The sequence below is a fragment of the Penicillium expansum genome, assembly GCF_000769745.1.
Source record: "Penicillium expansum strain MD-8 chromosome Unknown contig192, whole genome shotgun sequence".
NCBI lineage: Eukaryota > Fungi > Ascomycota > Eurotiomycetes > Eurotiales > Aspergillaceae > Penicillium > Penicillium expansum.
In genome coordinates, this window is record NW_015971404.1 from 40,531 (window position 1) to 53,216 (window position 12,686).

General features: G+C 49.2%; 4 protein-coding genes across 4 annotated transcripts; 2 read left to right on the forward strand and 2 right to left on the reverse strand.

Annotated features, from left to right (window-relative positions):
- Positions 1–1,833: 1,833 nt before the first annotated feature.
- PEX2_060010 (Alkaline phosphatase-like, alpha/beta/alpha) lies at positions 1,834–4,564 on the reverse strand (the record flags this gene model as incomplete). The annotated part of the gene is made up of 3 exons (XM_016743274.1): positions 1,834–2,416; positions 2,472–4,154; positions 4,212–4,564. The coding sequence occupies 3 exons, from the start codon at positions 4,562–4,564 to the stop codon at positions 1,834–1,836; spliced, it is 2,619 nt and encodes an 872-aa protein (XP_016595996.1).
- Positions 4,565–6,621: 2,057 nt separating this feature from the next.
- PEX2_060020 (Dabb family protein) lies at positions 6,622–7,099 on the forward strand (the record flags this gene model as incomplete). The annotated part of the gene is made up of 4 exons (XM_016743275.1): positions 6,622–6,640; positions 6,697–6,783; positions 6,842–6,977; positions 7,039–7,099. 4 exons carry the CDS (start codon positions 6,622–6,624, stop codon positions 7,097–7,099), a joined length of 303 nt encoding a protein of 100 aa, XP_016595997.1.
- Positions 7,100–7,439: 340 nt separating this feature from the next.
- PEX2_060030 (tRNA maturation protein LHP1) lies at positions 7,440–8,766 on the reverse strand (the record flags this gene model as incomplete). Its single annotated transcript, XM_016743276.1, has 3 exons — positions 7,440–7,539; positions 7,597–8,387; positions 8,443–8,766. 3 exons carry the CDS (start codon positions 8,764–8,766, stop codon positions 7,440–7,442), a joined length of 1,215 nt encoding a protein of 404 aa, XP_016595998.1.
- A 1,006-nt stretch (positions 8,767–9,772) lies between these two features.
- Positions 9,773–11,963, forward strand: chsD (chitin synthase D; the record flags this gene model as incomplete). Its single annotated transcript, XM_016743277.1, has 2 exons — positions 9,773–9,909; positions 9,986–11,963. The coding sequence occupies 2 exons, from the start codon at positions 9,773–9,775 to the stop codon at positions 11,961–11,963; spliced, it is 2,115 nt and encodes a 704-aa protein (XP_016595999.1).
- Between the last annotated feature and the right edge of the window lie 723 nt (positions 11,964–12,686).

The following is a 12,686-nucleotide window of genomic DNA, read 5'->3' on the forward strand; positions in this document are numbered from 1 at the left end:
AAGACCGTGCCTGGGAAACAGATGAGGCATGGCTTATAAATCTTCCTTTCTCGCGCTCCAGAAAGCTCGCCTGTTGTTCGATGCCTCTCGTTGGGACTGGGGCATCAGAAGGAAGGTGTTCGGGCGTTGGTGGTAGGCGTTCCGCGGGCGTCATCCGCGAGGCGCTAGCCACAACTCGAGTATTCCTTGGCGACTTCCCATATTCATATCGACAGGTGTATTCATATCGGACGCAGGTTGAGCAAGGTACTTCGCCATCACATTTTCGCTTCCGCTTCCGACATTCGTCGCACGCACGTCGTGGCCGCAAGCGCGTAACTTCAGGTTTGGGGCTGAGTTGATGAGAACTCATTCCAAAGGAATCTAGCGTGTGTGGAGCTTGAATAGTCTCGATCTAAAACAACCCCGGTCGAATTGCAGAACGGACGCGTTGCTGTGGTGAAGGCGGAACGGAGCGGAAGAGGTCGGATATCGGTCGGAGCTGAAGGCTCACGGGCTTCCGGATATAACCCTAATTGTCGGAGTTAAGAGAACGATTTAAGCATAAATGAAAGCCAGATCTACCGACGGTGGGACGATTCCCGTAACTCGCTTCACTTCATCTAGTTCGTCTTCTTGGAATCATCTTGCCATTTTCATACAATGTCTCTATCACCCTTCATCAAAGCCGTCGTTGGCAGGCGCTCCGTTCCGTATACAAGATCGGCAATCGCTCCCCAATTTCCGACAAGGAAATACGCAACTTAGTGTCCACAACAATCCTCAACGCTCCCTCTTGTTTCAACGGCCAATCTACCCGCATTGTGCTTCTTCTGAAAGAGGAACACAAAAAGTTCTGGGACAACACGTCAGGCATTTTGAAGGCCAAAATCGGAGAAGATGCTTTCAAAGGTGCCACAGAACAGAAGATGAGCGGGTTCCGAAATGGATACAGCTCAATCCTATTCTTTGAAGACCCAGATCCAGTGTAAGCCATGTCCGACAAATACCCGACGTATGCTAGTAATTTCTCCGTCTGGTCAGAGCACACAAATGCCATTCATCAATACGTCCTTTGGACGGCTCTGAGTGAGCAAGACCTTGGCGCTTCACTCCAACATTACAGCCCTCTGGTGGACTCAATGGTTAGTGAGGAATGGAAAGTCCCAGCTACGTGGCAGTTGAAGGCTCAGCTTGTTTTCGACGAGCCTGTCGAAGGTCCTAAAGAGAAAGAATCTCTTCCTGTGGAGGACAGGATGTTCGTATATGGAGACAGTGAATGAAGAAGACCCACGTCTCGATCAGGAGTGGTATAACGGGCTTCGATATTGTTATTATGACTGCCGCCAGGTCACGAGTACTGGCTAGAGTTCGAAATATGTATTATTCCAAAATGCTAGAAATCACATTGAAGAAGGCAGAGATATGTACAAGCAGTCAATCTCCAAAGCCAAAAAGACAAAATCCCAATTTATCGCTATGCACTGTGGTACTCAAAAGTCGTTTTGACAGATGAACAATGGCGTTAGAAAATCGACCAAGGCATCGTAAAAGTTGCAGGTTGAGAAGTAAAAAACAAAATCATCCGACTGTCTCGGTGGTATCACTTGAACGCTTCTCAGTGGGTACATTCCCTGGGAAATAGACAAACCAAAACCGCCGCTATGTGCATTTATTGAACAAATAGTGCTGCATGCAGAACATGGCACGGGTATCATGAATATATGTGCAGGTACAGAAACATGTCCGGCTGAATTCGCATCACCCTTTAGCAGGTGCCTCACCGGAGCCTAGCGCCAGACTCTTTCGCATTCTCTGCTTGTGGCTAAATCTATGACATAGCACGAGGGAAGTTCAAGGCCTCGGGTCATCGGGACTATACTTCCAGCGTCGGTGGTTCTCCGCAATCCACCACTGCGAGATATGAGCGGCCTCGCTAAGCCACTTGGCGGCTTCGGGCCCGTGTCGTGTCTGTACAACATCAAACAGAGTCGCGATATCGAGGTCTTCCTCGGGAGCGAACTCAAGTGGGTCGGCGACAACATTGCTGAATCGCCACGGGGCATTTGAGATAAGCGGCACGACGAGACGGTACGGTTTCGCGGCTGCTCGCATAGAGACCCACGTTCCTCCAGGGTTCATTGTGGAGAAATGCCACTCTTGCTTCTTATCCTGCTCGGGGATGAGTGGGCGTAGCAACGACTGGCCCTCGTACAAGGGAAGTAGGTCCTTCAATATATGTGCTGATTGCTCGTTGATATTGGATGTTTCAATTAACATATCAAGGATGCTAGGGAGCATTTGAGTCGAGAGGACGGCGCTCTTGATTTCGACCGCGGGTAGCTTGGGATGGGCGAAGAGTAGGGGAACGTGGAAGCTGCCGACGTGGGGGTCATGGTTGGCCGTTATACCACCGTCATTTGGAAGAGATAAACCGCTATAATCAAGTTAATGGAAAGTCTCATAGTTTGCAAGAAATGAGTATAACTTACTGGTCACCTGCCATGACGAGCAGGGTTTCATCGGCGACTCCAGCCTCGGCAAGAATCTCAAGGATAGTGGCCAGCCAGTCATCCTGATACTTGAGAGTATTTAGGTACCGATTCAACTTATCGTTCCATCCAGCGCCATTCCCAAAGAAATCCTCGTAGTCACCAGGCTTAAACCAAGGAGTATGGGTGTTGTGAGTTAGGTGACCGATAAAGAGGCGAGTGTTATTCTTCTTGGCCTCGGCAAATGCATCCCGCATATAGTTCTTCAAAGTGTGATCCGGGTGACCATATTTCTGCTCATCTTCCGGCTCCTCCGGGATATATATGGCACCAGCATCATTGATTGATTCTTTTGTCGTGATATCTTTAAATCCCATGGTAGGAGTAAGGTCCTGCTGGTGGTCCCAGGTACCGTAATGGGACTGCATCCATTTAGAATGCCATGGCCAGGAGGTCCAATCCTCAGTGTCAGTGGTTATGTTTGATTGTTGGCTCAAAGCTTCAAATATGTGCGGTAGACAAGGCTGGTAAATATCGTGGAAGTACTCAAGATTATCTTGAACAGCCATGGGGCTCACACCGCACATAGTGCCTGTAATGCTCTTCATGGTGTATGTACCGGATGTGTAAGCCTTTTTCGCGCTAAGGCCGCCATAGGGCTTTGGACGATCCTTGTTCTTGAACCCGGTCTCAAATCCGGTCAACCTTTCGGCGATAGGGGTGAGATTGGCCAGTTTTTCCATAACCGCGTCAGGGATTTTTCCGTCCCAAGACTTTCTAATATGCTCCATGATGTAAGAGTCGAAGTGGAATGGAAACACATCCTGCCGATTGCTCTCTAATTTAATGAGAATTATATGCTTGATCTTGACGTCTCCGCTGTGGAGCATGTCACGGATGGGCTCCAGAATGTCGTTCTGAAGGTTGGGAATGTGCAAAGGATCTTTCATCGGGTTGTAGTGTTCATACTTATAGTCCTTGGGCGCGGTGTCATTGAAATGACTTATGTGGAAGGGAGACCAATCCGGGAAGGCAGTTGCCGCATCACCCGTATGTAGCCAATCGAATGTCGGGAAGGTGTCTAGTGCAGTTTTGCCTTCTAGCCAGCTGTAATCTCCCGGCAACGATGCAACAGTTCGCTGAGAAGACTCAAACCTGATGCCGCCAAATGGCGCGAGAGGCAAAGATGCGGAGAGGAAACTATAAGCGATATCGTGGGGGCGAACGGCACTGAGGAAAAGTAGAATTGCGGTGCACGATACGACGATAGCGGGCTTCAGCAATGCCCGACTCTTCTGTACAGGCGGGTCCTGAGGTGCATCCAGCAGCGATACGGAGTCGCTGGTATCATCGCCCAGTTCATAGTCGTCGATTGCAATTTGCTCATAGATATCCGGGTGTGGCAGAGCTTGTTTATTGGGACGGAAGTAGCGGTACGTCGCGGACAACACTGCACCCCAGACCTTCAAGAAAGCTGCAGTAACCCAGGATAGATACGGTGTAGCGTAGAATGCGCCGACCAAAATGGATGTCTCGAGAAGGATAGCGACGGACAGGGCTGACAAGACAGTCGCGGCGGTGGGCTTCTCCTTGCGGAAGCCGCTTGATATGCGCCAGTGGATCTCCGAGCCCATGTGGAGGTAAAACGAGATGTTGGCGGAAATCATCGACGAGACACCTAGACTGGGAAATAATCAGCAATGTGCTATTTGTCCGTGAATCCAATGAACGTCTGCTTACCCGAATAACGTGATAAACACAGCCGCTACATCCCGAGTCGTTCGCCATTGGTATGATCGGGCCAGGCTACGCGTGCCCAGAATGAGCAGAATATCCAGCAAAAAGAAGGTGGGGCCCCAGGCGAGAAGGGATAGAACCGTCAGTGCCTTGAGATGGACGTAGATATGGAAGGCTTTGGAAAGCAAGAGGGAGATGAAAATGACCGAAAAGAAATATGCACGGGAGGCTGCCCAGGCATGGTCGAGATGGGCCTGAGGGGATCTGGCGACTTTGATGGCGAAGATGGCTGCAGATTCAAGCTTCCCACGCAGCCGGTGGGAAAGACCCCCGTGCAGCTCCCAGGCAGGTTTCATAATATGTACAGAAAAAAAGCTGGAATGTGTCAAATCATGCAATAATGTTGCACCTGGACTGACTGAGGGACAGAAGTTTCCCAGCCATGGATGTAAAGTAATAGGTAAGAGTGATGGGACGGAATCGGATAACTACAAGGATTTGGAGAGGACAGAAATAAGGAGAGAGCTTTCGAAGAATAATCATAGAAGACGACAAGGTCCACATAGGGCCCACTGTCTAGACGTGCCCAGAGATGTGTGTGCAAATAATATCCCGAGGGTCTTTGGGAGGCAAAGATCAGCAATCCCCATCATCATAGGGCAGAATCTCCCTAATCAGATATTCCCGCCCCCCGCCAAGACTACGAAAATAGTAGGTGGGCACACGAGACATCTGGCCCCTGGGCTATTCTGGGGCATTAATACGAGCATGGAAACATGGAAAACCGCCAATGCCGTCCATAGTGCAATCGTATGCGTATTAGCCCATGTGAAACTGCCCAGTAGCAACTTTTCAAACGCCTCGAGGCGTTTTGTGGAGATAGGCTTGGCAAAGCCACAATACGACACGTATCCCCTGAGCTCCACATCTACCCCATTGGCGGGTTCAATGTCTCACATAAGCAGGCACAATTTGAGCTGTGCAAGTTTGATGCTAGAGCTTGTCGCCTATGTATTATTATCTATAACATTAGTATATTAATAGACATAGACAGTCCTCAAGAAAGACTTAATAACGTCGGCCTTGGCCTTCCCGAGCATTACAACTATGCCCAGTGTGTTACATACATATATGGATATCTTAATACTACCAACTACATCGCTACTATCCTTGGTCTGGTTCTATAGTAGAAATTAACTACGCAGGTATCTGCTTATCAAAAAAAAGCGACATATCTAAGACCAGCCGGAACAGACCACGACGCATCCTAGTGCAGGTCTGGAAAATTTGCCTCCATCGGGGAGGGGGGAAGGGTGGTCAGACCTCAAGATGAAGCTCCGATAAGAACCATGCGATAACGGATACGAATACGGGCGGTAGCGGGGCCGTTACTATCACCGTTGTTTCTCTTGCCGTCTTTGGTGCAAGGGTCTTTTCAGTTGCCACGAGGGTGCTGGTTGCTTTGAGACCGAGCATTGATGGCATAAGTGCTATTGCTACCCCCCATGGGACAACTTTCTGTTACCATTGACTGGGACCTTCGCGGTTGTGTATCACTACGTGATCCCATTCAGATGAAGGATGCACGACGTCATTTCGGTCAGGATGAGATGGTGAAGCACAACAGTAATAACAAGTGGTATTCCATGAAGCTATTTTAGCTAGATGAGAGCTACGGAGGGTGAGGCTCTTCAAATAAGGGTCCTAGCATTATAGACAGCCAACAGCAAACATCAACTCGTTCGAGTTAGGACTAATGAAGCAAATAGTATAGTTATTACACGACGCAGCCATAGTCTATAGGCCGATAAAGGACTTTATAAAAAGCAAGCATGGAAACATAAGCGTGACGTCGGACCGTAGGTAGGATCATCATACAAGGCCCAAGAAATATATAGTCGAACGTTGAGAGTTCTGAGGACGGATTTGTGAAAGCTATATAATGGTGTGTGGATCTTGATTTATAGTTAGAAACTATAAACAACATATAAAAAGCAGAAACTCATGCCTAGTGCAGGGTATAGAAGATTTCTCGAGACAAAAATAGGAAGAGGCTTGATAGATAATTGTATTTGCATCTCTCTCCAAACCAACGTTGACTTTCATTTCATGCAAGAAAGTCCGATTAAGGCTCACATGAATTTATACTGAAATTGACTGAGGTATGAACACATTTACACATTTACAGCCAGAGTTATGTAACACTGTAAAAAACAAAACAATTTCAAGACGGCCTCTCAGTGGAATCCAAAGTCCACTGCCATCGACGGATATAACATCAGCGCAGAAGATATCCGTACAAACCATCGGACATCGGCCGAGAACCCCACCTCCACCCCGCGTAATGACACAATCACCGGATACATAAACCTGCCAACGTACGTGCATCCTCATTTGTGAAGAATCAGCCAAAATGCCAGTTTATCACATTGGTGAGTTAGACATAGCCGAGTGTCACAAAGACCTCGATCACTAACCAAGCTCCAAGTCCTCTTCCGCCTCAAGCCCGGCGTCACCCCGGCTCAGATCGCCACCTGGAAGGAGACATGCCATGGAATGGTGGGGAAGATTCCTGGTAAGTGAGACCTAGGAGTTCATAATGAGACTATTTCTCATGGAGACCCTCGTAATAGGATTGCTGTCGCTGAAGAGTGGTCCCCCGCTGCCGATTTCGATCCCCCGTGCCCAGGGCTTCGATATGGGACTTGTTGCTGTTTTGGAGACAGCTGAGCATATCGCTACCTATGCGGTGCACCCTGCTCATTTGGAGTAAGTATTCTTCATCTTAGGCTCAGTGAGGACCGTGTGCTGATTTGCTGACACTTTGAAGGGTCCATAAAATGCGTGAGGAGCTGTGCGACGATACTTTGGCGTATGATCTCGAGTTCTAGTTGTCTGATATACCAAGTGACGTGGACGTAGCTAGTTCTAAGGATCTACTAGATTTTCCATAGGAAGAATTGTGAGAACAGTCCGTTCAAAGTCTCATTTGTACATATCAAACCCCAGGCCCCGGTTAATCGTAGCCACCGAGGCCTACCTAGCCAACCCGTAGATGCTCGTAATGAAATGACATAACGCCGAGAGAAGGTTCACCTCTATGAAATAATCGGAAAACAGAGGCAGGTCGGATCTCCAATCCGCAATACTTTTTGAATCAATCCCGCCGATTGACCGAATCAGAGAACAAGAATTAAAGACAAGTCATTGCAGTCTGCCGAAATAAACACCTTATTCCTTGGCATCCACCTTCTTGGAAGGGTGGTCACCACCGTTGGTACCCTCATCCTCGCGGGAGCGCTTCTGGGTGCTCTGCACAACGGGGACACCACTGTAATTAAAGTCAGCATTGATACACTCACTACGAAATCAGATCAGTTTGACTTACCGAGAGTCCTTCTGGGCCTCACGAGGAGCCTGGAAGCCATTCTGCTGGTCCTCGGTGCGGCGTTCGCGCCAATCACGACCATCACGGTCGTTGCGATCACGGCCATCGCGGCCGCCACGGCCACGGCCACCACCACGTCCACGGCCACCGCGACCACCACGGCCGCCACGTCCGCCACGGCCACCACGGCCGCCGCTGTTGCGAGCATTGGAGGGGTAGACGTTGCCATTCTTGATCTCCTCGACCTTCTCGTCGCAGTACTCCTTCTTGCTCTTGAACTCGAGATCAGTGTCCTTCCACTGGGGCTTCTTCTCCAGAGCGAGGAATGCCTTCTGCTTCTCCTCGGACTCAAACTCAACAAAGATGCTGCCCTTGAAGGTCTTGTCGTTGTGAGTGCGGCGTAGGCGGATGGCGTTGGTAGGACCGTAGGGGGCGAAAAGAGCCTCGATATCGAGCTGTGTAGTGGGCTCTTCCTCGCCGAAGCCGAAGCCCTTGGCGTAGATGGAGCGGGCCATGGAGGCATCCTCGAAGACCTTGATGGCCTTGGAATCGTGCTCGTTCACGGACTCGGGAAGAGGGACCTTGCGCTTGACGGCGGTGTCGTTCTCAGTCAGCTCGACGTTCTCGGCAGTCTTGAGAGCCTCGACAATTGCGCTGAAGGGTTGGAAGCGGCGCATGCGCTTGAAAGAGTGAAGGAGTTCAAGGGGCACGGCGTTGTTGGCGCTGCCGCCAACCTTGGAGAGCAGGAACTTGTCCATGGGGAGGTTAGAATCGGAGAAGTAGAATTCGACCTAGGGTGTGCGCATTAGTTGAGATCTAGCGAAAGAGCATTTCAAATGGTCATACCTGCTTGCGGATCTGCACAGGGTCGTCGGTCACCTCCTGGGTGGAGGGATCGAACTTGGCGTTGTTCTGACGAGGGCCACGGCCACCGCGGCCATCGCGCTGGAAGCTGCGGGTCTCGCGCTTCTCAGTCTGGGACTCTCCAGTCTTCTCTTCGGCCTTCTCAGACTTCTCTCCGAGCTTAGCAGCTTCGGCGACAATGCGAGCCTCTTCGGCGTCCTGAGCGGGCTGCTCGGTGGCGCCTTCCTCCTTCAGCTCGGCAAGGACGTTCTGAACATCCTTCTCAGCCTCGGTGTTGACAACGGGGGTCTTCTGTTCTTCGGCCATAGTTGCGAAATGTATGTGGAGACTATTTCAGATGTTGAAAAAAAAAGATGATAAGCAAGAAGATTCGGCGCGACGGAAATGAGTTAAATAAAGCAGAAAGTGCACAAGGGATCGAAGGGGATTTATAGATAATGTGGGGACATAGGGTAACAATACCTTTATAGATTGATCAATGCGCTATTCAGAATGCTATTGCGCTTGTGACAATCTCGCAGCGGGGAGAATCTGGGAATTTTTTTTGAGCTCCATTGGCGCCTGAGGCAGCCACTAGTCCGCAATTGGTTAGCGCAGATTCGAACCATTCCCTTTTGGGTAATTCGACGTTCTCTATACATTGTCTTCTATTGTCTGCATTGTATTCAAGGAATTAGAATGACAAGAGATGAATAAAAGTATGAATGAAATCATTTTAGATGGAAGTATCAGTATGACCCCTAGTACTTACATTATGTGCTCACACATTTCGTCAATCGTCATCGTCAAAGTGGAAGGACCTGAGGCACATCGCACCTTCCCCAAGGTCGAGATAGGTTTATCATTGTGCTGACCCCATTTACCTCCCCTTCCCGGCGGCTTTCGTACTCACCTTGTCACAGATCATTCACTCTTACCAAATATCAACACATATCTTCAGATGGATATTCTTTCAAGGACAGTTGTAATCTGAGCATCCCGTTTACCGGATCTTAACATTACCAGGCCCTGACTTGTAAGTACCCGTCTGCCAGCTCCCAGATCTCCAATTCTGCTAAGCAAAATTGGTATCAAGGCCTTCATTCTCCACATATCATACCTTCGGACCCTTCAACCTTTACTTCAAGTGCTGTTTTCGACATTCAACAGGCTAGAAAGTGGGGTCGGCAAGTCAACATGATACTATCACAAAGAGATTCGTCAGTTGAGGGGACCTGGCCGACCAAAGACGTATGCTCTCTCCCCACTGGGCTTGGGATACCATCCTGACCACCCTCGACAGATAATCTACCTCTCAATCGTCGGCCCATTGATGCTTGCAGCCCTGTTCGAATGGATGCTCTGGCTTAGCGCCTTCATCTACTGCCTGATCAAAGTTTGGATGAAAGCCGACCATTGGAGTATAAGAGTCCTCGCCGTGGTGATGATCTTCTTGTTCACGGTGATACGGTAGGTTTCTTGAACATCAAGAGCTCATTGCGAAGTAGGTTCATTCAGGGAGATGGCTGACGAACTCATATGACAGACTAGCATTCCTTCCAGTCATGCTCGTAACCCTGCCATTGCCTCCACAGGTCACGGTTGACTTACCCCACGAGATGGTACATGGGTTTCAAGTGTTCGCATTTTGGTCGTTTTCTATTCTTCTAATCGGACCATGGCTATTCTGTGTTTACGGGCTCGCTACGAATTCACTGGGGAGAAAAAAGAGGATCAAACGAGTGCTTGATGATCGAACAGCCCCGAAGACTGTGGTTGTGATGCCAGTGTACAAGGAGGACCCAAGTGTCCTGATTAAAGCCATCAATTCCGTGGTTGACTGCGACTATCCTGCAAATTGCATCCATGTTTTTCTTTCATACGATGGTGGCAAGGTGGACGAGCCATACCTCCGTGTCCTCAACCATCTCGGTATTCCGACCACACTGGAGAGCTATCCTCCGAGCATTGACTGTATTTACAAGGGTGCACGGATTACGGTATCTCGGTTCAAACATGGCGGTAAAAGGCACTGCCAAAAGCATACTTTTAGGCTGATCGACAAGGTCTATGCTGAGTACCTGAAGAGACATGATAATTTGTTCGTTCTTTTCATCGATTCCGACTGCATTCTTGATCGAGTTTGCTTGCAGAACTTCATGTACGACATGGAACTTAAGCCGGGCAGCAATCACAATATGCTTGCAATGACAGGTATCATTACGTCGACAACGGAGAAAAACAGCTTGTTGACTATCCTTCAAGACATGGAATACGTTCATGGTCAGCTTTTTGAACGATCCGTTGAGTCTGGCTGTGGTGCGGTGACTTGTCTCCCTGGGGCTTTGACTATTTTACGCTTCTCGGCCTTCCGCAAGATGGCCAAGTATTACTTTTCGGACAAGGCTGAACAATGCGAAGATCTCTTTGACTACGGAAAATGTCACCTTGGGGAAGACCGATGGCTCACTCACCTGTTCATGATTGGCGCCACGGAGCGGTATCAAATCCAGCTGTGTATGAGCGCCTTCTGCAAGACAGAAGCCGTCCAGACCTTTAGTACTCTCTTGAAGCAACGTCGACGATGGTTTTTAGGTTTCATCACCAACGAGGTTTGCATGATCACTGATGTCCGGCTCTGGGTGCGCTACCCCCTTCTGTGTCTGGTTAGATTCATGCAAAATACGATCCGAACGACCGCACTGCTCTTTTTCATCATGATCATTGCCCTGATTACAACCTCAAAGAAGGTGAACGATCTTCCTGTGGGATTCATGGGGGTCTCCTTGGGGTTGAATTATTTACTCATGCTATACTTTGGCCTGCGTCTCGGACGCTATAAAGCCTGGCTTTATCCGATCATGTTCATTGTGAACCCGTTCTTCAACTGGATTTACATGGTCTATGGTATTTTCACAGCCGGTCAGCGAACTTGGGGTGGACCACGAGCCGATGCTGCCACTGCTGATGACCATACTACGCCAGGAGAAGCAGTTGAACGGGCAAAGGAGCAAGGCGATGAGCTCAATGTGAACCTCGATACGTTCCGCGACAGCCTTATGCGCCGAAGATCCGTCCCCGTCCGCCCGTCGGATAATGTGGAAGGTCGATTTGCACCTGCCAAGCAGCTGCTTGATGGGTTTTATGTCAACACAGCCGGCCCAGGGCCCGCACTTGCGCGGATGGTCAACGCGATGGAAAACCCCCGAAATCCCCAATACCAGTCACCTCCTCTCTTTCAGCATTCGAATGACTCTGTTTTCAGTGCATCATCGGATTGCGGCTCTAGCTCGGTCGCTATGCCACAGAACGTGGAAACCCTCCTGATGAGTGAAGAAGACCAAAAGAAGCTCTATTATGCACGGCAAGGCCGGGCATCAGCAGGCTCGGTGAGCCTTGGTGGTCACAATTCGGAGAACCGCTTTGATGATGGAGTCACTCTTCAGCCTATAGTTTCAGCATCCGAGCGCGATCCCCTGGGACTCAACCACCCACCAGGAGCATACCACACTGCGCGCTCTTGAAGCACCCCTCCTGTCTACACAGAGCCAGAACAAATATTGCCGAGTTACTTGGCGCCGAGCTGCTTTCAAACCCCGTGACCCACCTCCATGATATTATTGTCTAACAGGAACATATGTGCCAGGTGCATGACGTCAGTTTGGTTCTTTTTCCTCTTTTTTTTTTTTTCTTCTTTTTTTTTCGATCCGATTGAATCGCGCTTGAGCATAGCATTTTTAGCCATCCTATTCTTATGGCTTTTTTAAATGGTGTGATTCTACTTTGTTTCGCTTTTATATAGCTTTTAGAATTCAAACCACATTCAAGTCCAAAGGATATGTACCTGATGTAGCCAATGATCCACCGTAGATTCCTCATAGGGCGGTGATCGATTTTTATTCTGCCTGGCAGAAGCGGGCGGTGAAAAGTGGGTAGTCCAGCAGCCGCCAGAAGGTTCGATGAGGTGCCAGCACAGTCCGAATGCTAAGAAAAGTATATAGACCAGTGGGAGAGAGGGAAATGAAAGAAAGAAAGCACTCTCTGACACATTTTACGTTATCCATTTATACCCCAAATTTGAAATTCCTTAGTTTGGCGCCTAAAGATCAGCCAGACCGCTTGACACTTGGTCATCGCCCCTCCAATAATAGTGGAGTGGCGTGCAAATTCTCCCCTCCGACTTCCCTCACTTTTCTTCCTTTGAATCTTCCATCTCCCTCTACCTCCCTACCTCCCATATTCCCCTA